Genomic DNA, 23,334 nt, shown 5'->3' with positions numbered 1-23,334 from the left:
CACACTGTCATAACTGATTGCTCGCTTCTACATGGGGATCCACACACTGCCGGAGCTGATTTCTCACCTTTCCACGAGGTTCTGCTCAACTTCAGCACTACCAGTATTGTGAACAAATCAAGAACTCCCCACTCAGATACCACGATGAACATGAATCACAATAATCAAGAATCGTGACTAGAGAAGCTAAACAAATCTGCCCCAGCAAACACAAGATGGTGAGAATTGGTGACATCTTGTGTCTGGGGAATTCTCACCCCGTTATTACTCAAAGTGATTCCTATTACTCAAAAATTATTTTTATAATTATTCCTCATATATTTATCAAGTACTGTAATAGCAACAATTATCAATTTTCCTCAAAAATTCACTTGCAACTCCGAGCAAAGCATTTGTGTCTGAGACTAATGGTGATGCATCATCGTACCAGCACCATCTGAAGGAAATGACTATTGCTGTGTAGGCAGTAGAAGAATGCAGACTTCCACGCACATCTTTGTCGTGAAAATAAAGCAAGCGCCATCTGCTCTCCCTCTGACAAGCTGCTAAATGCTGCAAAGGGAAAAAGGACGGGTGAAAAAGGAAGATATGAGAGTTATCGATAGCTTTGATACTTGTACATAAATGAATTCTTACAATGTAGTGTCTGGAAATTTTTCAACCAAGTGGAAGTCAATATAATGCAGCTCCCCTTCTCACCCTGAGACTTGTGTAATTCTTTAAGCAGAGAGTCTTTCTCTTGAACATCAAGCAGAGAATAGTAGAGTTTGGCCAGGACCAGCCCACCACCACACATCAAGCAACCGAGTACCCGGCCCTCAGCAAGATGTGGTGAAGTACCGCAGCATTCGAAGCCTAGCTCCTGAAGCATGTCACGCATCCCTGGTGGCTCTTCCTCAGACCCCGCTGGCAGAAGGAAAGCTAAGGCTGCAAGGGTGTTGTACACCCTGTCTTGTGCCTGGGCAAACGTTTCTTGGTGCTCAATCGCCTTAGGGAGGTCATGCAGGCTCCTGCGTACAATAGTAACAAAAAGTGCATGAAAACGGCGGGCACAATAATTTTGTGCAACACGAGGGGACTGGGAGCAGAGTTGAGCCAAGTACGCAGCTCTACGGGGACTTTCTTGCAACAGCAGTTGGAAGAAGTTGGCTGTCTGATCTGATAACTGGAATTTGGACAACATGTGATCCACATCCTGTTCCTCATGGTTGTCACAAACATATTGGTACAGGTCCTAGTGAAGGGGTGAGGGAAAAAAATGTGGAGGAATAAAGAAAAAAAAAAAAGAAAAACTCATATGAAACTTACCAATGTCATCGTTTAATCAGATATTTATAAGGTTCCCAACAGCAATATAACCAAATTGCTCATCCAGCTTGCTCTTAAAAACACTCTCGAGTCACAGATTACACAATAAACCTACTGCAAAAGCAAACTTATCAACACAAAAGACAATTTGGACAATCATGACCAAGATGTGTATCTCCCATGTCAGTATGGATGATTGAATGAATGTGGGTGTCATATTTCGCTCATATCTCGAGCTTTTGATACAGTCTGGCATCCTGCCTTGCTCTCCAAACTGTCTGCCTGTGAAATCCAAGGCCAACTCCACTCTTAGATGACCGACTTCCTCCCCTCTCGTAGCCAACGTGTGGCTCTCAACGGAACCATTTCATCTACTCTCCCTGTCAATGCTGGAGTACCCCAAGGCAGTGATCTCGACCCTATATTATTCATAATCTTTATCAATGATCTCACTGACTCTCTGGAAAATCCTTTTTATCTCTTTACTGATGACATCACTCTCAGTTGTGGCATTTCTGATCCTTCAGACAGACAGTTGCCTCTTCCCTCTCCTCAGACGTTGCCAAAAATCACAAACTGGTCAAACACTTGGAATATGTCTTTCAATCCTGAGAAATCCTCCGCACTCTCTGAAAAAACCGAACGACAAACCCTTCCATCAACTTTCTCAACAACCCCGTCAAGGAAATCCAATCACTCAAACTCTTGGGCCTCACTCTCAGGCATGATCTCTCTAAGGTGAGCCACGTTACAAAGTTGGCCTCCAATGCTACATGCCGACTGGAAACTAAAGCCTTCAAAATCATTGGTTTCTCCCGTGATGAAGCCAAGTCTATGGGCCGATCACTTTTCCATTGTCGACTGGTCGGTGGTATTATTGACTTCTTCCGCCTCCTTTCTGGTCTTGCACCTTTTCTGTCCTCTTTGTGCTTTGTCCCCCCCACCCCTCCACACAGCCCGGGCCCCCAGGTATCTGCAGGATTCACAAGGTGCACCAGCAACCCCTTCCAAGTTAAACTGCCAATATCAAGAGAACCACTGCTCATCTCCACTCATGTTTTCCTCTTTTTTCCCCACCTCTGGAACAAACTTCCACATTCTCTTCAATCTCATTCTTCCCTTCAAGTCTTCAAGACAGCTGTTCACCACCATCTCAAATCATCCCCCATCCAAAATAATTATCTTTTCTACCCATTAAACAAAATTTTGCTTCTGTATCCAGATTGTCCACCCCTTACGTTCTCCCCTACCCCTCATCGTTACCTCCATCCCTTGTTTGTTCATGTCCGTCTATTTTCTCCCTCCACCCTGCTGTTGGCATTTCTGCCTTCTCTTGCGGTTCTCTTTATTATGTTGCGTCGTGATCCATTGTGTTCAAGCTCTTCCACGAGCCTCAACGTTTACAAAAAAAACTCTTGTGGAAGGAGAGTTAATAAGATGTGTTATAACAACTTGGATTGTGAAAAAAAATAAAGCAATGTTCCTAAATTAAAGTGATAGATTAATGGTTCTTAGAATAAATATTAAAATGATCGTTAGGCCACTCTTATCAATGAATATGCACTAACAATGTCTAAAACAGAAGAAGCAAAATAATCATTCCATGAAGATCAAGCATTATCTTATACCCCACAACATGACAAACATTTTCTTACTTGGTGATGCTCATGTTGGTTGCAATGAGCAATCATGGGACAATGGTATTGACTGTAATGGAATACTACCAATTTTCCTCCTTCCTTACTCCCTCAACCTTTCCGCTGTTTTTACCATTTTCTCTTCCCCCACCCACACAAAGTTTTCAGCACATCTCAGCCGGCATTTTACCAATCTCCCCGTCAAGCTCATCTGCTCACCAATCCCCTTCCTCAGTTCATCCATCTTCCTCATATCCACCCTCTTCACTCGTGCAATCCTCCTGACCCAGTTGTTCTCGCAAACCTGCAGCTTCTGTTGTTGACTTTGTCAGTGCGACCGTCTCCAGACCGTAAAGGTAGGTCGGCGTTACACACATCAGAACCTTCCCTTTCAATTACCTTGTTATCTTTCGGTCTGCCATTACTCCCTCCACCCTCCTCCATACAATCGGATGCACCTGAATCCTTCTCCACACCTCTGCCTCAGAATTACCATCCCCGATCCTCAAAATGATTTCCCCGTCTGATCTCCTTCCCCTGAAACCTGATATTCATATATTTTCTCTATTGCCTGAACCACATGACCTCAGTCTTCTCCACACTCATCTTCGGTCCAGGTTTCTCAAATACCTCCATCAATTCCCCCAGTACTTCCTGCATCTCCAACCCATTCTCAAACACAACAGCCAGAACGTCTGCATACGGCAACCTCTCCTTATGACCCCTCAAGCTCTCACATTCCTGCTTACCAGCTCAATAATCATGACAAACACGAGTGGACTGAGAGAGCTTCCCTCCCTCAAAGAGATGTTCACACTGAACTCCTCAGACATCCCAGAATCAACCAAAACTCTTCCCTTGTTCACCCCTTCCACCAACCTAACTTCTGCTTCTGGCACTCCCATCCATCTCAATGTTGCCATCACTATCTCTCTCAGGACAGTGACGTTGGCTTCTTCAGGTCCACAAATCCCAATGCAATCTCACCTTGCACATCCAACCATTTTTCCACCAGCTCTCTCAATGCGAACATCCGACCCGTCATCCCCCTACTCTTTCTAAACCCCTGCTGCTGCTCTCTGATCTCCATCTCCACACTCTCCTTATCCTCTCGTCAAAAATACTTTCCAGCACCTTCATGACATGACTTGGGAGCGTAATGCTCCTGTACATCACCCTTCCCCTTCCATATCGGCACAATCAACCCTGTCCTCCAATCCTCCGGAAATGAGCCCTCTTTCATACATTCACTCAAGAGCCTCTTCGTCCAACTGACTGATTTCTTCCACTGCAATTATCATCTCTGTCCACACATCATCAATGCCTGGCGCTCTTCCCTTTTTCATCCTCTTAAATGCCATCCGCACCTCCTCCTCTGTGATCTCCACTACATCCTCTTTCACCTCTACAAAACACGATAACTCCAGCTTGTCATTGCTCCCTTTCGGGTTCAACAGCTCTTTGAAATATTCTTCCCACACCTTCAACACTGCCCCACTCTCTGTCACTTGCCTTCAGCCACCATTCTGAATCACCCCCCTCCCCCTTCATGTCCAGACCATCCTCATTACTGTCACGAGCTAATTTATATATCATCACTTCTGGTTCTGGTTCTTGAGCGACGGTGGCTCGTTCTTGTCAGGGTCTACCAATCTACCTGCGGACTTTTTCAAAGATAGGTTTTCCAGTTGTTTTGGCTGTTATTTTGTTATCTCCGTGTTTCTCGTTCGGTTTTGTGTGAAAACTTGTGCTAATTGGTGAATATTCGTCGATCTTTTCATATCGGTTTCCTTTAGGCCTACCCTTCTTGCTCCCATCTGTGTTCACGATCTTGTTGTATTTTCTCCTTATCACCTTCAGTTTTTAATTTCTCCACTATCCCTCAATCACTCCTTCAATTTCCTCCCAACTATACCCTCAGTTTCATGTCCTAAATTATAAAAATTAAGAAATAAATACATGAGACTTTTCTCTTCTCCCCTTTCCCTCCAGAACAAAGTGACTTCCTCTGTGGTCTCTTCCTCTTCCTTCATCTTCATTCTCCTCTCTTTCCTCATTTCCAATCCCACTTTGTTTGTGAAGGTATTTTCCACTCACCTTCATGACTTTTTTTTCTTCAATCTCTTCCTTTATTCTGCCCCCTCTTCCATAATCTTAAAAAAAAACTTTAAAAAAACGATTTCAATTCCATCTTTCATTCATCCCATGTCAAAAGATTCCACCTGTTACAACGCTTCCTTCCTCCATTCTCTAAATTCTTCTGCACTCCATCCATCTTCCAATGTACTTACATGCATCTCTGACCTACAAATTTTTAAAATCCCATTTTGCAATACTTGTTCATCTTCCATTATCAATTGTTCTTTTATTTTCCAAGTTCAGTGCAAATTCATTACACCTCCTTAAATCTCCCAACTCCTTCTCTGAGATACCCCTCCTTATTCCTCCCATCTTGCCCCCCCCATACTACATCCTCTCTGAGCATATCTCCACTGCCCTCTCCACTGCCTTACTCCACTGTCTATCGAGCCTCTGATATCTCCACTGCCTTACTAACAGTTCCTCCTCTAATATCCCAAACTGAATGGTTTTCAAATGTCACACTCTCATTCAGTTCACTCAAAATCTCAAAAATGCTCTCTCTTCAATCATCACACCTCCCCCTCTTCCCACCCCCTCAAATCTTGTTCCTCCCCCCACCCGCTCCCATCTTTACCATATCACAACCCAGTCAAATCCTTCCCCTCTCCCAACTCTTTTATGACTGTGCCTGCTTTCATTGTCTCCCCTCCCTCTCAAAGCTTCCCTCAATCCCCTCCCTCTTAATTCAGCTGCCTCCTCTCTCTTCAGAGCAAACTTCACTCTCCCCCCCACCCCAAGCTTCCCCCTCACCTTTCTCAAAAGCTCCCCCCACACATTTCTCCCTCAATTCTCCCCTCTCACCCTTTTCCTCCAAATCTTCCTCCCTCACTCCTGCCATTCAAATCTACACCCTCACTCCCCCTTCTCAAAGCTGCCTCCTCCTCTTCCTACCCCCTGCAATCTCATCACCCCTCCCCTTCTTTCAACCCCCTCAATTTTTGTTCCCCCCCCACGCCCACTCCCATCTTCACAATACGTCAACCCAGTCGCATCCTTCTCCTCTCCCCAACCCTCCCTTCTCACTCCTCCCCCATGGCGATACCAACTCTCATCGTCTCCCCTCTCCCTCAAAGCTACTCTCTCAACCCTCCCTCGCAAATCAACCACCTCCTCGCTCTTCAAAGCAAACCTCTCTCTTCAACCTCGCCTTCCTCAAAAGCTTCCCAACACTCTTCTCCCTCAATTCTCCCCCCTCTAAAAACTTCTCCCCTCACATCTACAAAGCCGCTTCCTTCCCCCACCCTCTCTCTTCAATCTCAGTGCTCCATCTCCTCCAATCTCCCATTTCCCTTTGCCCCCTCTCTTACTACTACTTCCCACTGCTACTCATTCTTCTACCACCGATCCTTTTGTCGTCCTCCCCATCCGACCCTCTCCCCTCGCTCTTCTGCACACTGTCAACAACTCTCACCACCTCCACCTCTCATCCCTTGTCCTACCCTCTCCCTTCCCTCCCCAGCCCTGCACCCAACGCCCCCCTCCCCCTCCTTAACAGTGTGGACATCAAACATCCGGGCCTTCGCTCTACCCTGACAAACCAGACATCTGCTTAACAGAAACTTTCCTCCATCAAGATATCTGACTCCTTACTTTCTCTCCCTGGTTACTCCCTCCTCCCTCCCTCCCTGGTTACTCCTGGCAGAGTTGCTCTCTTCATCAAAAACTAAATTCCCCACTCTCTGTGGACGGCCCTAACTCCTCCACACCCCCAGAAACACCTCTGACTACAGCTTCCCCTCCACTCCCACCTCTTGTTCATATGTGTGTTGTACCGTACACCAAACAGTGATGACTCCATTTACATCTCGCTTGCCGAAAACATAGACCAAAGTGGTCATGTCTCTTGCTGTAATTGGAGAACCACCTCAGTGCACAGACAAACTGGCAGGGTCTTCAAGCAGCCATCAAAATTCTACACTATTCTTCCATTTTTACTCACCGACATCAACTTATCCTGGGAATATTTTCAAAGAAATTTGCTCCCTCTCTCTCTCAAGCACAGATGCCCCACACCCAGCTCGATTTCGCACTGTGGTTCTTTCACAAAAAATCCGTTCTCAAATCACTCAGTTTTTTCACAAAAAAAAAAAAACGTCAGTTCAAAAATCCCTCGGTTCTTTCACAAAAATCACAGGTCAAAAATCACTCGGTTCTTTCACAAAAATCAGTTCAAAAATCACTCTGTTCTTTTAAAATAATGGTTCACGAGCGCCAGCCAGAGTGACCACGATATTCGTTGTGTGTGTGTGTGTGTGTGTGTGTGTGTGTGTGTGTGTGTGTGTGTGTGTGTGTGTGTGTGTGTGTGTGTGTGTGTGTGTGTGTGTGTGTGTGTGTGTTTTGGGTAGTCGATGCAGTCGAAAAAAAAAAAAATCAAAAAAAAAATGAGATTTTTTTTTTCTACCCTTGTTATCAGTATTTCCATCGATATGTTTGTCTGTCTGTCTGTCTGTCTGTCTGTTCGGTCCAGTGCTCCGTTAATACAATGGCGATTTTGATGAAACTTGGTTGGTAGGTTCATACGATGACCTAGTTGTGTGCAAATGAGAACCGTTGCTATGGACACATCCGTTGCCTAGCAATGGACCTTTGAAATTTTCAAAAAAAACCTCAAATATTTTTTTTCTGAAAATCTAAAATTGGGCCACGAGCGACTGTGGACAGTACATTCAGCCATATTGTCAAAAATTTCCAGCCGGATCCTATGAAAAATGTCGGAGAAGATAGACTTTGAATGAACCCTGGTCGAAAACAAAAAAAAAACGAAGTTCGTTATATCTCAGAGACTATGAGTCAGATATACATGAAACTGGTATGGTAGGTTCATGGTATGTCCTAGTTATGTGTGAGAAAGAACCGTTTCTATGGACGCTTTTGTTGGCTAGTAACAGCTGACAAACGACTAAATTCGACTTGATCGGCGACCCATGTCTGCCTACCGGCTTGTCTGTCTGTCTGTCCCGAGCATAGCTCCGTGGGTTTTGATCCGATCCTGATAAAATCCGATCCTGATCACTCGGTTCTTTCACAAAAATCACAGTTCAAAAATCACTCGGTTCTTTCACAAAAATCACAGTTCAAAAATCACTCGGTTCTTTCACAAAAAGCACAGATCAAAAATCACTCGGTTCTTTCACAAAAATCAGTTCAAAAATCACTCGGTTCTTTCACAAAAATCACAGGTCAAAAATCACTCGGTTCTTTCACAAAAATCACAGTTCAAAAATCACTCGGTTCTTTCACAAAAATCACTCTGTTCTTTCACAAAAATCACAGTTCAAAAATCACTCGGTTCTTTCACAAAAAAAAATCACAGTTCAAAAATCACTCGGCTCTTTCACAAAAATCACAGTTCAAAAATCACTCGGTTCTTTCACAAATATCACAGTTCAAAAATCGCTCAGTTCTTTCATAAAAAAAATCACAGTTCAAAAATTACTCGGTTCTTTCACAAATATCAGTTCCAAAATCACTCGGTTCTTTCACAAAAATCACAGTTCAAAGATCACTCGGTTCTTTCACAAAAATCACAGTTCAAAAATCACTCTGTTCTTTCACAAAAATCACTTCAAAAATCACTCTGTTCTTTCAGAAATATCACAGTTCAAAATCACTCAGTTCTTTCACAAAAATCAGTTCAAAAATCACTCGGTTCTTTCACAAAAATCAAAGTTCAAAAACCACTCGGTTCTTTCACAAAAATCACAGTTCAAAAACCACTCGGTTCTTTCACAAAAATCACAGGTCAAAAATCACTCGGTTCTTTCACAAAAATCACAGGTCAAAAGTCACTCAGTTCTTTCACAAAAATCACAAGTCAAAAATCACTCGGTTCTTTCACAAGAATCACAGTTCAAAAATCACTCGGTTCTTTCACAAAAATCACAGGTCAAAAATCACTCCGTTCTTTCACAAAAAAATCACTCTGTTCTTTCACAAAAATCACAGTTCAAAAATCACTCGGTTCTTTCACAAAAATCACAGGTCAAAAATCACTCGGTTCTTTCACAAAAATCACAGGTCAAAAATCACTCAGTTCTTTCACAAAAATCACAGTTCAAAAACCACTCGGTTCTTTCACAAAAATCACAGGTCAAAAGTCACTCAGTTCTTTCACAAAAATCACAGGTCAAAAATCACTCGGTTCTTTCACAAGAATCACAGTTCAAAAATCACTCGGTTCTTTCACAAAAATCACAGGTCAAAAATCACTCGGTTCTTTCACAAAAATCACAGTTCAAAAATCACTCTGTTCTTTCACAAAAATCACAGTTCAAAAATCACTCAGTTCTTTCACAAAAATCACAGGTCAAAAATCACTCAGTTCTTTCACAAAAATCACAGTTCAAAAATCACTCAGTTCTTTCACAAAAATCACAGGTCAAAAGTCACTCAGTTCTTTCACAAAAATCACAGGTCAAAAATCACTCGGTTCTTTCACAAAAATCACAGTTCAAAAATCACTCAGTTCTTTCACAAAAATCACAGGTCAAAAATCACTCAGTTCTTTCACAAAAATCACAGGTCAAAAATCACTCAGTTCTTTCACAAAAATCACAGTTCAAAAACCACTCGGTTCTTTCACAAAAATCACAGGTCAAAAGTCACTCACTTCTTTCACAAAAATCACAGGTCAAAAATCACTCGGTTCTTTCACAAGAATCACAGTTCAAAAATCACTCGGTTCTTTCACAAGAATCACAGGTCTAAAATCACTCCGTTCTTTCACAAAAATCACAGTTCAAAAATCACTCTGTTCTTTCACAAAAATCACAGTTCAAAAATCACTCAGTTCTTTCACAAAAATCACAGGTCAAAAATCACTCAGTTCTTTCACAAAAATCACAGTTCAAAAATCACTCTGTTCTTTCACAAAAATCACAGGTCAAAAATCACTCGGTTCTTTCACAAAAATCAGTTCAAAAATCACTCGGTTCTTTCACAAAAATCACAGTTCAAAAATCACTCAGTTCTTTCACTAAAATCACAGGTCAAAAATCACTCGGTTCTTTCACAAAAATCAGTTCAAAAATCACTCGGTTCTTTCACAAAAATCACAGGTCAAAAATCACTCAGTTCTTTCACAAAAATTACAGTTCAAAAATCACTCTGTTCTTTCACAAAAATCACAGTTCAAAAATCACTCAGTTCTTTCACAAAAATCACAGGTCAAAAATCACTCGGTTCTTTCACAAAAATCAGTTCAAAAATCACTCAGTTCTTTCACAAAAATCACAGGTCAAAAAATCACTCAGTTCTTTCACACAAATCACAGTTCAAAAATCACTCGGTTCTTTCACAAAAATCACAGTTCAAAAATCACTGTTCTTTCACAAAAATCACAGTTCAAAAATCACTCGGTTCTTTCACAAAATCACAGTTCAAAAATCACTCGGTTCTTTCACAAAAATCACAGATCAAAAGTCACTCGGTTCTTTCACAAAAATCACAGTTCAAAAATCACTCGGTTCTTTCACAAAAAAAAAAATCACAGTTCAAAAACCACTCTGTTCTTTCACAAAAATCACAGTTCAAAAAAATCACTCAGTTCTTTCACAAAAATCACAGGTCAAAAATCACTCTGTTCTTTCACAAAAATCACAGTTCAAAAATCACTCTGTTCTTTCACAAAAATAACAGTTCAAAAATCACTCAGTTCTTTCACAAAAATCACAGGTCAAAAATCACTCGGTTCTTTCACAAAAATCAGTTCAAAAATCACTCGGTTCTTTCACAAAAATCACAGGTCAAAAATCACTCAGTTCTTTCACAAAAATCACAGTTCAAAAACCACTCGGTTCTTTCACAAAAATCACAGGTCAAAAGTCACTCAGTTCTTTCACAAAAATCAGTTCAAAAATCACTCGGTTCTTTCACAAAAATCACAGGTCAAAAGTCACTCAGTTCTTTCACAAAAATCACAGGTCAAAAATCACTCGGTTCTTTCACAAGAATCACAGTTCAAAAATCACTCGGTTCTTTCACAAAAATCACAGTTCAAAAATCACTCTGTTCTTTCACAAAAATCACAGTTCAAAAATCACTCAGTTCTTTCACAAAAATCACAGGTCAAAAATCACTCGGTTCTTTCACAAAAATCACAGATCAAAAGTCACTCGGTTCTTTCACAAAAATCACAGTTCAAAAATCACTCGGTTCTTTCACAAAAAAAAAATCACAGTTCAAAAACCACTCTGTTCTTTCACAAAAATCACAGTTCAAAAATCACTCAGTTCTTTCACAAAAATCACAGGTCAAAAATTACTCGGTTCTTTCACAAAAATCACAGTTCAAAAATCACTCTGTTCTTTCACAAAAATAACACTTCAAAAATCACTCAGTTCTTTCACAAAAATCACAGGTCAAAAATCACTCGGTTCTTTCACAAAAATCAGTTCAAAAATCACTCGGTTCTTTCACAAAAAATCAGAGGTCAAAAATCACTCAGTTCTTTCACAAAAATCACAGTTCAAAAACCACTCGGTTTTTTCACAAAAATCACAGGTCAAAAGTCACTCAGTTCTTTCACAAAAATCAGTTCAAAAATCACTCGGTTCTTTCACAAAAATCCCAGGTCAAAAGTCACTCAGTTCATTCACAAAAATCAGTTCAAAAATCACTCGGTTCTTTCACAAAAATCACAGGTTAAAAGTCACTCAGTTCTTTCACAAAAATCACAGGTCAAAAATCACTCGGTTCTTTCACAAGAATCACAGTTCAAAAATCACTCGGTTCTTTCACAAAAATCACAGGTCAAAAATCACTCCGTTCTTTCACAAAAATCACTCGGTTCTTTCACAAAAATCACAGTTCAAAAATCACTCTGTTCTTTCACAAAAATCACACTTCAAAAATCACTCAGTTCTTTCACAAAAATCACAGGTCAAAAATCACTCGGTTCTTTCACAAAAATCACAGTTCAAAAATCACTCAGTTCTTTCACAAAAATCACAGTTCAAAAATCATTCTGTTCTTTCACAAAATTCAGTTCAAAAATCACTCAGTTCTTTCACAAAAAATCACAGGTCAAAAATCACTTGGTTCTTTCACAAAAATCACAGTTCAAAAATCACTCAGTTCTTTCACAAAAATCACAGGTCAAAAATCACTCAGTTCTTTCACAAAAATCACAGGTCAAAAATCACTCGGTTCTTTCACAAAAATCACAGTTCAAAAATCACTCAGTTCTTTACAAAAATCACAGTTCAAAAATCACTCGGTTCTTTCACAAAAATCACAGTTCAAAAATCACTCACTTCTTTCACAAAAATCACTGAGTTCGATCCTCTTCATGCTTGCGCAAACATACTCCTCGACTCCCACACCCGGACCCATTTAACACCACAGACACAAGGGCAAACTCAAACGGCCGATCCACTCCGCCGTACCACGGGCAGAAGCAAGCACCCCAATCAATACAGAACTCAGTAGTTCTACAACACACAATAGTACAAGTGGTGCAGAAATCTACAGAACATTTTTTTCAGGAAATGGTGATAGACTTTTTATTGAGAAAAAAAAAAATCTTTCATGTCCCAGAGAGAACATTTCAACTCAATCCTCAACCAAGACTGTTGTCCTAACAATGAGGTGTTGGCTACATTTCCTCAATCTCCAATAATAGAAGAGCCCAATACTCCTCCAGTTTTGTCCAAAGTTGAGGAAGCAAGAAAACAAATGGCAAATGACAAATGCCCCAGTGTTGTTGGTTTTCCTGCTGAAATGTACACATGCAGATGCAAGCATACAGCTGAAAAGTTTAACAGTCTCTTCCAGCAAATGTGGGAACAAGAAATTGTCATGCAGAATTTCAAAGATGCCTCAATTATCTGTTCATTAAAGAAAAAAGGGAACCATGCAAACTGTGATAATCAGAGGAATTTCCCTGTTATCAAGAGCTGGAGAAATTTGTTGCTCAGGTTTTGTTAAGCAGAATGATCAATCATTGAACTAGTCGTGCGTTCCCTGAATCGCAATGTGGTTTTTGTTCTGGACTTCTGATATATTTTCTGCAAGGCAAATTCAAGAAAAATGTTGCGAGCAAAATCAAGATCGAAATAGGTTTCATCGATTTCATGAAGGTATTTAGCACTGTCAATCGAGATGGTCTTTGGATGATACTGAGCAAATTTGGCTGTCCAGACGATTTGTAAATTTAATTAAGGCTTTACATGGTGAAATGGTGGCTCAGGTTCTGGAAAGTGCAAGCTATTCAGATCCCTTTTTTCAAGAAATGGCATGAAAGAAGGCTGCATCCTTGCTCCAATTATTTTCTGAATTGTTCTCTCTATTGTACTCATGAAGACTTTTAATTAATTTGATAAAGGTATCCATTCTAAGTTTAGAACTGATGGAAAGCTTTTCAACATATCTATACCATAAAACAAGCCGTGCGTGTGCATGTGTGCCCATGCGTGTGAGTTTCAACTCCTTCAACTTCCCTGCTTTCCTTCCTGAAAGTCCCTGTCGTGTAAGGACCTGAAAGTCCCTGTTGTGTCCATCTTGTTTACCCTGTGTACCCCAACACATATCTCCTCATGTCTCTATTCCACACTGTTTTGTCATTCCCTCTCCCACCCCTCTTGGTGTACTTTCTGTGTGTTAGCTGTCATACAAGCCTTGACATTGTATACAAAAAAAGAAAAAGAAAAAAACCCTTAGAAGCATCTCTCATTTCATTTCTCTCATTTCTCTCAAGAAATGAAGCATTTCATAGAAGCATTTCTCTCAAGCAGCGCTTGTACTGTGGAGGTTATGGAGGTTTGCCATTATTTCCGACTATTTTCTCAAATTATGAGTTGAACAGACGGCTGTGTCAGACGGGTTTCTGTGAAGTAGGTGATAGCATGATACAGGAGCAGAAAACCTTACATATTCCGCTGGTTTGACATGAGAATTCCTGTTCGGTTTGCTTTTACGAGTGGGAAGAAGGTGAGAGTAAAGATGGGACAATTTTGGAAGGGGGATGGGGGAGGGGGGTTGAGGACTTTCGGTGGGGGAGGGGATGTGGGGAATATGTAGGCTTGAGTGCAAGGACAGGATTGATGTGTTTGGGTTTGTGAGGAGTTGGAGTGGGGTTTGGGGGAGAGGAAGAGCAAAGAGTTGGGAGGGGGAGGCTGAGGCTCTTTTGTTGAGTTGTCAAAATTGCATGTGTGATTTTACTCACAGTGAAAATGTAATTGTGTGTGTTTGTGTGTGTGTGTGTGTGTGTGTGTGTGTGTGTGTGTTTGTGTGTGTGTCACTGTGGAGGGGTGAGGGGGGGGGGGTTTGGGGTGACACAATGACCCTATGGGTAATGTGCTAGTGAAGATTTAAAGCACACGCTAAAGTGATGGAAATTCTAATTAGGGAAGTCTTATACATTGACGATTGTGCTCTGTTTTGGTGCTGATGATTGGATTGCAATGCAGTCTCTTGGAGTAGGGCAGCTCACAATTGGTGTTGGAGGGCCGACGTCAACACCTCAGGGGCGGGTGAATTGAAGAAGGCAGGAGAAAAGGACAGATGGAGTCTGAGGCAGTCTCCCTTTGGTTTTTGGTTGCTGAACGGGGACTGGTGACCAGACCTGAATGATGAACTGCTACTGCTGTCTTTGAAAAAGCAGGCAGGAAAGAATTGTCGCAGGTCAATCTTGCCCAGTTCAGTGTGAATGCTCGTGTTTGTGTTTGTGTTTGGCCTGTTTAGTTTTGGAGGAGGTAGAAATGCACCAACATAGAGAGGGTAATAGTGTGGGGGAAAATTTATATTAATGTATTCTAAATTGTAACAAATGGAGTTTTGAACTGTAACTTTTATGCTACAAGTTGAATTGGCTGTCCTTTCTGGCCAAGAGACTTTTGCCCTAAATGATGATAAAAGTATTGGTCTGGAGCAGAGTGACATGAGCTGATAACAACGAACCTTTGCCTCAAAATGTACGAAGTGGATTCTCGTCTAAAGGACACGTCTGCAGTCTGGGTTGATAGCCCCCACCACTCTCTCATGAAAGTATAAAATGCTTTGAAATGTAAAATTGTTTCAGTGCAAGTACCTGAGGAAGTATTAGAATCTCAGTGGCTTGTACTCCTTGGAACTGACCAAGTACCAAGTTAGAATAAAACTCTCTGATGTAATGTGGAAGTGAATTGAATCGGGTTGGTCTAACTGTAAACTAAAGTAAGAATAAATGAAATAGAAGATAAAAAAATATTGCAATCAATGGGGATTCTTAAGTTCATTGTACAAGGGTGAAAAGTGTATGGTGTATAATTAGAAAATAAATTGTTTCACAAGGAAGCACTTGTGTGGACATCGGTCATCAGTGCCAAAGGGTTTTATGTAGGATTTTATAACTAAATCGGACAAACGTTAAACTCTGTCTGAAGTCAAATAGGATTCCACAATCGGCCAGGTAGAATCCTTCAACGATCACAACAAGGTGGGTTAAAAAAATCCACAACAGTTGGCGCCTGGTGACTCGGATTCGAACTGACGTGGTGCGGTGCTCGTGACCGGAGGTGCTTAATCTGCCGGAGGCAGTGCCTGGAGGAACGACAAGTGCTTGAACGAAGGTAAGGGAGAGCGCTCTCAGCAGGTAACGCATTTCAAAGAAACAAAAGTTCATTGTCAGATAATTTCATTGATAGAAAGAAGAGGATCCGGAGGAGGGAATCTGCTTTAAAGTAAACGATAAGTACTGTAGTTGTTTTAGAAAAGTGCTGGAGAAGAAGAGGAGTCAGATGACAAGAAGAGGCTCGATGAGGGGCCAGACGAGTAATTAAATGGGCATGATGAAGCGACATGCCACATGTTTGCATTGATATGGACCGGCTGTGAGAGAGAGGCTGAGGACACAGCTGAGACGCCGAGATAGGGCTAAAATAGATAAATATTATAAGTTACCTGTTTGTAAGAGTAATCAGAGTTACTTTTTGTTCATTGAACTCACTGGAAGTTTGTTGGCAGTGAGGTTGTTATATTATATTGTGTGGAGGTTTACGGATTTGTAAATGCAATGATTTGCATGAAACGTTTTGTAGAGTGCAGCATTCGATTAACCGGCTGGGAGCGTGGTTGGTGATTTGCATTGAGATGCATGTGTTGCTGAAAAAAAAAAAAAAAAAATGAAACTTGTGCGAGTCCAATATTCACTGCAATGAAACGTGTTCTGTTGGGATTTTGACGATATTTTAACTCGTGCTGAATTAAGCTGTGGGTCTGTTTGGGTTGGCATGTTATGCATTCTTGGCGTTGTATTTCCACGCGAAGGTCGCAAGCTGCGACACTGCAGCCCGCCCCCTCCACTGGATCTCTGGGGGGTGGCATGTTTTGACACTGAGTCTGTGTTTGAGTCTTAGCTTTAAGTGCGAAATTCGATTCATATGCAGATTCAAGAGGATGGCGGCTATCGTGTCAAAGTGTGCATGCCGTTGGCAATGACTTTAAAATGAGATAGAAATGTGATTGGTATTGTCACGTGATCACACGCGAGTCTATGAGATGCAATGCTGTTTAGTGTGTGTGTGTTGAAGCCATGACAGAGTAATGCTAAACTGGGGGTTTTGCCTGTCAGAGTTTTTCTTTTTTCTTCCCACCGGATGTGGAGAGAACTTCCTGTTCCTTGTTACTTGGTGTTTGTGGCATACCCTCTCTACTGAATCTGTTTAAAGTGAAGTCCATTTCGGGAAAAGTGTTGAAGTTTTATTTTAAAACTATCGGGATTTTGGACAAATTGATATAACAATTGTGAATGTGGGATAGATTCGGAATGTGAAGTCTTGGGAGTTGAGCTCACGCTGGCATTGTGATGATTTGTAATTACACAACCCGGCGGGTTTAAGTGCTGGGCAAGCTCTGAGGACGTGTCAGAAATGTTTCAAATATTTGATCTGAGTTGTAACCATTGTACTTAAAAGATGTGATTTAAATGTAGAAACGTGATTTGGAATGATTTTAATGATTTGATGATGTTTATCACGTGGGGAAATTCACAGATAATTGATGATTCCCTCGGATGGACGTTGAAATATTGTTTTATTCATCTGCGAATGTTGAGGTTACCTGAACTTGTGTTGGGAAGGCAATGGCAAACAACCCAGTGTAACCCTTTGATCGATTCGGTCAAGGTAAATTCATTATTTAATTGGATAGATGCTGAAGATTTTATTTTTCATTTATGGATTTTCAAAGGAAATATTTTATTGTTTTGACCAAAAAGTTGTTTAAGAGAGATTGGATGTTTATTAGTCTGAAGTTTAAGATGCTTTCCCAAGACTGGGATAACATTTGGGGAGGGTGTAGCTACATGTGTAGACAGAGTGTTTGAGCTGCAATTTAAATGATATTCGCCTGATGACAGATTTGACAAGTGATTTGACAATTTTTGTTCAACTGTTTAAAATGATTTATTTGTTTTGATAAAGGAAAATGGATTCGTAATTGAGAACGTCAGAGGAAGGGATAGATGGTTTGTGTATGTGAGTTGGAAAAATGGCAGCATGTTTGCTGTTTTGGTGAGAGAGAGAAGTGGATAGATGGAGAAATGTCAGAGATTTAAAATGTCGATGGAATTCAGTGTTGTTTAAGAGAGATTGGTTAAACATTATTTTTGAGATATTTTACGCTCTGCAGCCAAGGACGCTCTGCAGCTCGGCAACTGAGAATTGAAACAAGGTCAAAAAAAAAAAAATGGCAGTTGCTCTGGAACTATTTGTGAATGAAACTGTAAATTGTTTAGCAGATGTGAATGTTAAAATGGTAACTGTGCAAAATTGATTTGGATTCGGTTCTTGAAGAAATAGATTACTTTCATATTTTTGGGATAAATGATGGAATATTTTTGTGAAAAGAATTATTGATCGCAAATTGGAACCCTGATAAAGACGGTTTGCTTTTACATGGAAATAGCAAATGAGATGGATATTTTGAGTATACGTACAACTGGGATTTCTGTATATTTTAGCATGTTGTTTTGGGAAATAACAAGGAAAGGGATTAAAATATTGATATGACAAATAATGCAATTTAAATGCTTCTACAAGAACCTTTGTTAGTCTTATTGAAATACATGTGCCCATGACGTTTATTGATTGGTGTTTAATTGATGCTTTGTTTCGGAGTGTTGAAAGCAGTCTTTGAAGCAATGTACGATTTTGTCTAGTGAAGCTTGGAAAGAACTTCAACCGAAAGATTGGACGATGGGGAGAACCCAGATTTGGGTGATTGAGCATTCAACACATGATCATGCCCCTTCCTGAGGAGATAAGATGGAGCAATGAGGGAAAAGAAAGAAAAAACCCACTGACGAGTAGGTTGAGCAAAGTCTTAACGTCGGCGTTGTGTGGTGCCTGCCTGAAGGAATGTTCTCAGCTCCACTCTCGATTGCTGCTCTGCAAATACATCATGAACTTGCTGTGGTTGCTTCAATGTACGACAGGCCTGGAGTTCCACACTGCGCTCCTTCAACCCAGTGTCTGGCCCAAGCTTGTACTTGCCCACATCTACCTCCTCCTCAGCTCAAGGAGTACTTCGATTGTGTTTCCCATTGGATGCTCCTCTATCCACACCCTGACCTGTTTATCTTCTGACTTTGGGTAGCATGTTTTCAGTGTGTGACACATGCTGATGAACAGGCCATAAATTAAATGGAAACTCACTCATTTTTCTGATATGAGCACTCGCTGCCATTGTTGATTGAACTTGAGTAATGGAAATTTTTTCTCCTTCAGGAACGGGACATGGTAATCATGTGTAAGAAAAATTATTCAAATTTTCCTTTAAAAAAAAAAAAAAAAAACGGGGTAGTGTGGGGGAAAAATTTATATTAATGTATTCTAAATTGTAACAAATGGAGTTTTAGAACTGTAACTTTTATGCTACAAGTTGAATTGGCTGTCCTTTCTGGCCAAGAGACTTTTGCCCTAAATGATGATAAAAGTATTGGTCTGGAGCGGAGTGACCTGAGCTGATAACAACGAACCTTTGCCTCAAAATGTACGAAGTGGCTTCTCGTCCAAAGGACACGTCTGCAGTCTGGGTTGATAGCCCCCACCACTCTCTCATGAAAGTATAAAATGCTTCGACATGTAAAATTGTTTCAGTGCAAGTACCTGAGAAAGTATTAGAATCTCAGTGGCTTGTGCTCCTTGGAACTGACCAAGTACCAAGTTAGAATAAAACTCTCTGATATAATGTGGAAGTGAATTGAATCGGGTTGGTCTAACTGTTCACTAAAGTAAGAATAAATGAAATAGAAGATAAAAAAATATTGCAATCAATGGGGATTCTTAAGTTCATTGTATGAGGGTGAAAAGTGTATGGTGGATAATTAGAAAATAAATTGTTTCACAAGGAAGGACTTGTGTGGACATCGGTTTTCAGTGTCAATGGGTTTTATGCAGGATTTTATAACCAAATCGGACAAACGTTAAACTCTGTCTGAAGTCAAATAGGATTCCACAATCGGCCAGGTAGAATCCTTCAACGATCACAACAAGGTGGGTTAAAAAAAAATCGACAACAATGTACATTTAAGTATTGTGTTTATGTCTTCATTTTCTTCGTCTGGGATTGCTATTTACATTTGGCACGTGATCACTTCCCTGAGAATCGCATGTGGGTCTGCTTGCAGCGTTTCCTGTGCGAAAACCATTTCGGCTCAATTGCTAATCCGTGGAGAGGAAGAAAATTGGGACAATTGCAATCCTCATAATGAGCAAGTTTAGACAAGTTCCTTAAAACACCAAACATTCACTACCGCTCAGGGTGTTTTAGGTGTTCATTGCCACATTCGGCCTTAAGCTGGCCATCATTGAGGCAGACAACAAAGGCATGATCGATATTCCCACTGAACTTTGCTTGCAGTCTTTAGGTGGGGTCACTCACATGACAATATTTCACAAATGACTGCTCTAAATTGAAACAAAGTATATTAATTCCAGAGCTTTTAACATTAATGCATTGTAAACTAACACAAGCACCAAATTATCCAAGGAAAGGAAGGTAAGCAGAATCAAAACCCCCCTTTTCAATATAAATCTCAACTCCTGAAACATCTCTCGTAATGTTTACTAAACAATTTAGTTACCTCAGTTACAGCCTCTGTGACAATGGGGCCATTAAGCTGAAGCAGCAACTGCAGCTCCACAATCTGGCGGAGTGACTCCCGGAATGAGTCCTGAAGAGAAACAAACATGAACACGAGAGAAAAATGCTGTGATCCACCACTTGCTGATCAATGAAAGCAACACAATGCCAACCATGGAAGGAAGGAGACTGAACACTGTACGAACATATGATTTGGGATTTTAGATCGATTGTGAGATGGTTAAGCACTGACAATCAAGTAACATACTGATGCAATCATCATTGCTATTTAATCCCAATACCACAGAATTTAATTTCATGAGAGGTTCAGTAATCTCATAATTAGGAATTAAAATATTGCCAAAAATACACCTGAGTGGGTTTGACAGTCAGCTCGGATACAAAACTTGATGCAACCAAGTGTTACTCAACCTTAGCGACGATGAAAAGTGAAAACAGAATTTAAATTGAACTTAAAATAACCGCGCAAAGCCGTGTTGAAGTCAATGGACCTCGTGTTGCCCAATAAACAGGGCCAGACAGAGGTAACGAGAAACTAGTTGGTCGAATAAAATCTTCTTAATAATCCCTATGAAACCCATTATGCATTATAGCCGTCCGATGATTCCTTATAGGCTATTCGACCCATTGGTCATTTTGCACTTGCATTTTGCAAAAAAACAACATTTTGTCAGGTCATCCATACCATTTTGTTTCTTAATCTGTGAGGTTGTGTTCAATTAAGAGTTGATGTTTGTGTATTTCCAAAAGAGCTGTTTTTGGTGAAGATGAGGACATTTATTTTACAAAAATTGAGTAACGACTGGAATGGTACTCAGTAGCGCACATCCCTCTGTCAGACTAAACAGCTTACATTTTGTATCCCACTGACAGGCCGGGTCTGCATCCGGACCTTAAACTAACATCTAATCGGCTTGTTCTCGTCACCAACCCAAATCATCCATCTCGTTTTGTCATAACTCATCCACAACTTTTTGAAATATCGTGCTATAATCGCGTTTTTGGCCCCATCTCTCAATGGTGATGAATCACTTGAAAAATTATTGAATCTGAATCTTCACCAAAATCCAACCAATTTGGCCTCGTCACACACCCAACCTGTCCACCAAACTTTGGACGAATCCATCAATAACTTTTTGAGCTATCCTGCTCACAGACAGACAGACAAACAGACAGGGGTGAAAACATAACCTCCATCCATCTTTGGTGGTGGAGGTAACAAACATGAAGTTGTTGCTTGGCAAAAATGTTTTTTAAAATTTATTTCAACAAGTATGTCAATCGCCTCCGTTTGTTGGTTGGTTTGTTTGTCCGCTCACCTCCAGCCCAAACTGCTCAAACCAATCATTCTAATATTTTGAGATTAATGTCACTGACTCTGTGACTGTCCCGCATTGAAGTTTCGTAAAATCTGGTTGACCAAAAAGGTCTACATAGGCCAAAAAGCCAATTTGGGCCAAATTTTCTGAAATCCTCAAATTTCATCTGATTGACTTGAAATTTGAACATGATTTGCATTATCAGGTCACTGGATTCAACCACCGATTACTTTTGAGGTTATCATCGGTCAAAACATCAACATAGGCCATAAGGTCAACCCAACATATGCCAAAATTGTCAATTTTCATCCGATTGACTTGAAATTTGAACAGCATTTTCATATCAGCTCACCAATTATTTCTGAGGTCAGTACATGCCAAAAGGTCAAAACAGGCCAAATGGTCAACATCTTAGGATCACTTTCTAAAATCCTTAATTTGCATACGATTGACTTGAAATGTGAACAGGATTTGCACATCAGGTCAATGAATTCAACCACCAATTAATTTTAAGGTCAAAAGGTCAACACACGGCTTGTTTCTAAAATTTACAGATCAGGCCAAAACCTATGCATATAAATCACGATATCTCAAAAAGTTGTGGACGAGTTATGACAAAACAAGGTGGATGAGTTGGATAGGTGACGAGAACAAGCTGATTGGATTTTGGTTCAGGTACAGCCCATCAGTGGGATACAAAACATGAACTGTTCCACCTGACAGAGGTATGCACTCTACCGAGTGCCATTATACTTTGTGCTGTTTTGCCAAGTATCGCTCTCGGAATGATTTTTTCATTATCTTGTTTCTAGACACCCGAGTTGCAAAACACAGCATTCAGAATGGTGATTTAAAAATACTTAAAATTGCTTAATGAGTGGATTTTTAAAAAGTTAGCAGAATCTGTGGCATAATAATTAGTTTCTGCTCTGATTGTAGGAGGTTAGCAGTTCAAACCCCGGCCGAGTCATACCCAATACTTTAAAAAATGGCAAGTGCTGCTTCTTTGCATGATGCTCAGTACTTAAAAAGGATTGAGCATGGACCATGGCACGGGCTTTGATGGGCCAAATGACTTCTTCCCACGTTGAAGCTCCTTGCAAGGGAACATATGTTACATTACAAGTTTGACTTTACCCAAAAAGTTCTGGATTGTTGTTCATGGAAAGATCATCTGTTCTGAGTCTGGGAGATGAACGGTTCTATTCCGATTCTGGCAGGATCCAACCAAAGATTTTAAAAAGGCTAAGTGCTGCTTTCCTGCTTGACGCATTAAAAACGATGGAGCACGGACAAACCCCATTGGTTGGCACTCATGGGGAGGAGGAAATTTATCATGAATTTTCCCGCTTAGCACTGATAGAAAAAGAAGGGCACTCTTCGACGTTGCAATGTCACCATATATGCCTCCACCCACATTATTACATCATTATAATACTTGTACCAAGTTCGATTTAAATCCCTGAACCAAGATTCAAAATATTAAAAAATTCTGCTGCGAGACCATGCAGCCAATCAAGATGACATTTAAAACACATATTCCTAATGTTTACCAGATCTTAATTGTGATGTTTCACATTGATTGATGAAGTGGTTCAAGAGAAATAATGCTTTTTAAGATTTTCATTCAATTCAATACGGCTGCCAGACCAAATGATGTATTAATTATTCGTGAACATCCGGGTATCCCCCAAGGCTTAGGGAACATGTGGGTGAAGTTTCGTGTCAATCTGTCAAGCCATTCTGGGGAAGAGGATTTCAAAAAGTTTATTCTTCAAAAAAAATATCAGTTGCCAAACCATGTGACTTTGTGACATCATCGGTGGAAAACTTTTTGGTCCTCATGG

General features: G+C 40.5%; 1 protein-coding gene across 2 annotated transcripts in view; it reads right to left on the bottom strand.

Moving 5' to 3' along the window:
- The window catches only part of ZFYVE26 (zinc finger FYVE-type containing 26), a 252,667-nt gene that overhangs the window by 194,485 nt on the left and 34,848 nt on the right, over nt 1-23,334 (bottom strand). For both annotated transcript variants that reach the window (XM_085890294.1, XM_085890293.1), the window contains exons 4-6: nt 20,149-20,238; nt 700-1,234; nt 428-552 (exon numbers count right to left, since the gene is read on the bottom strand). In XM_085890294.1, the coding sequence (XP_085746420.1) occupies nt 428-552; nt 700-1,234; nt 20,149-20,238 (750 nt within the window). The remainder of the gene's footprint in view (nt 1-427; nt 553-699; nt 1,235-20,148; nt 20,239-23,334) is intronic.

The sequence above is a fragment of the Eptatretus burgeri genome, chromosome 7 (assembly GCF_056783735.1).
Source record: "Eptatretus burgeri isolate ZD-2024b chromosome 7, Ebu_testis_v1, whole genome shotgun sequence".
NCBI classification, from domain to species: Eukaryota; Metazoa; Chordata; class Myxini; order Myxiniformes; family Myxinidae; genus Eptatretus; species Eptatretus burgeri.
This window is presented reverse-complemented; position numbering and strand designations above follow the sequence as displayed.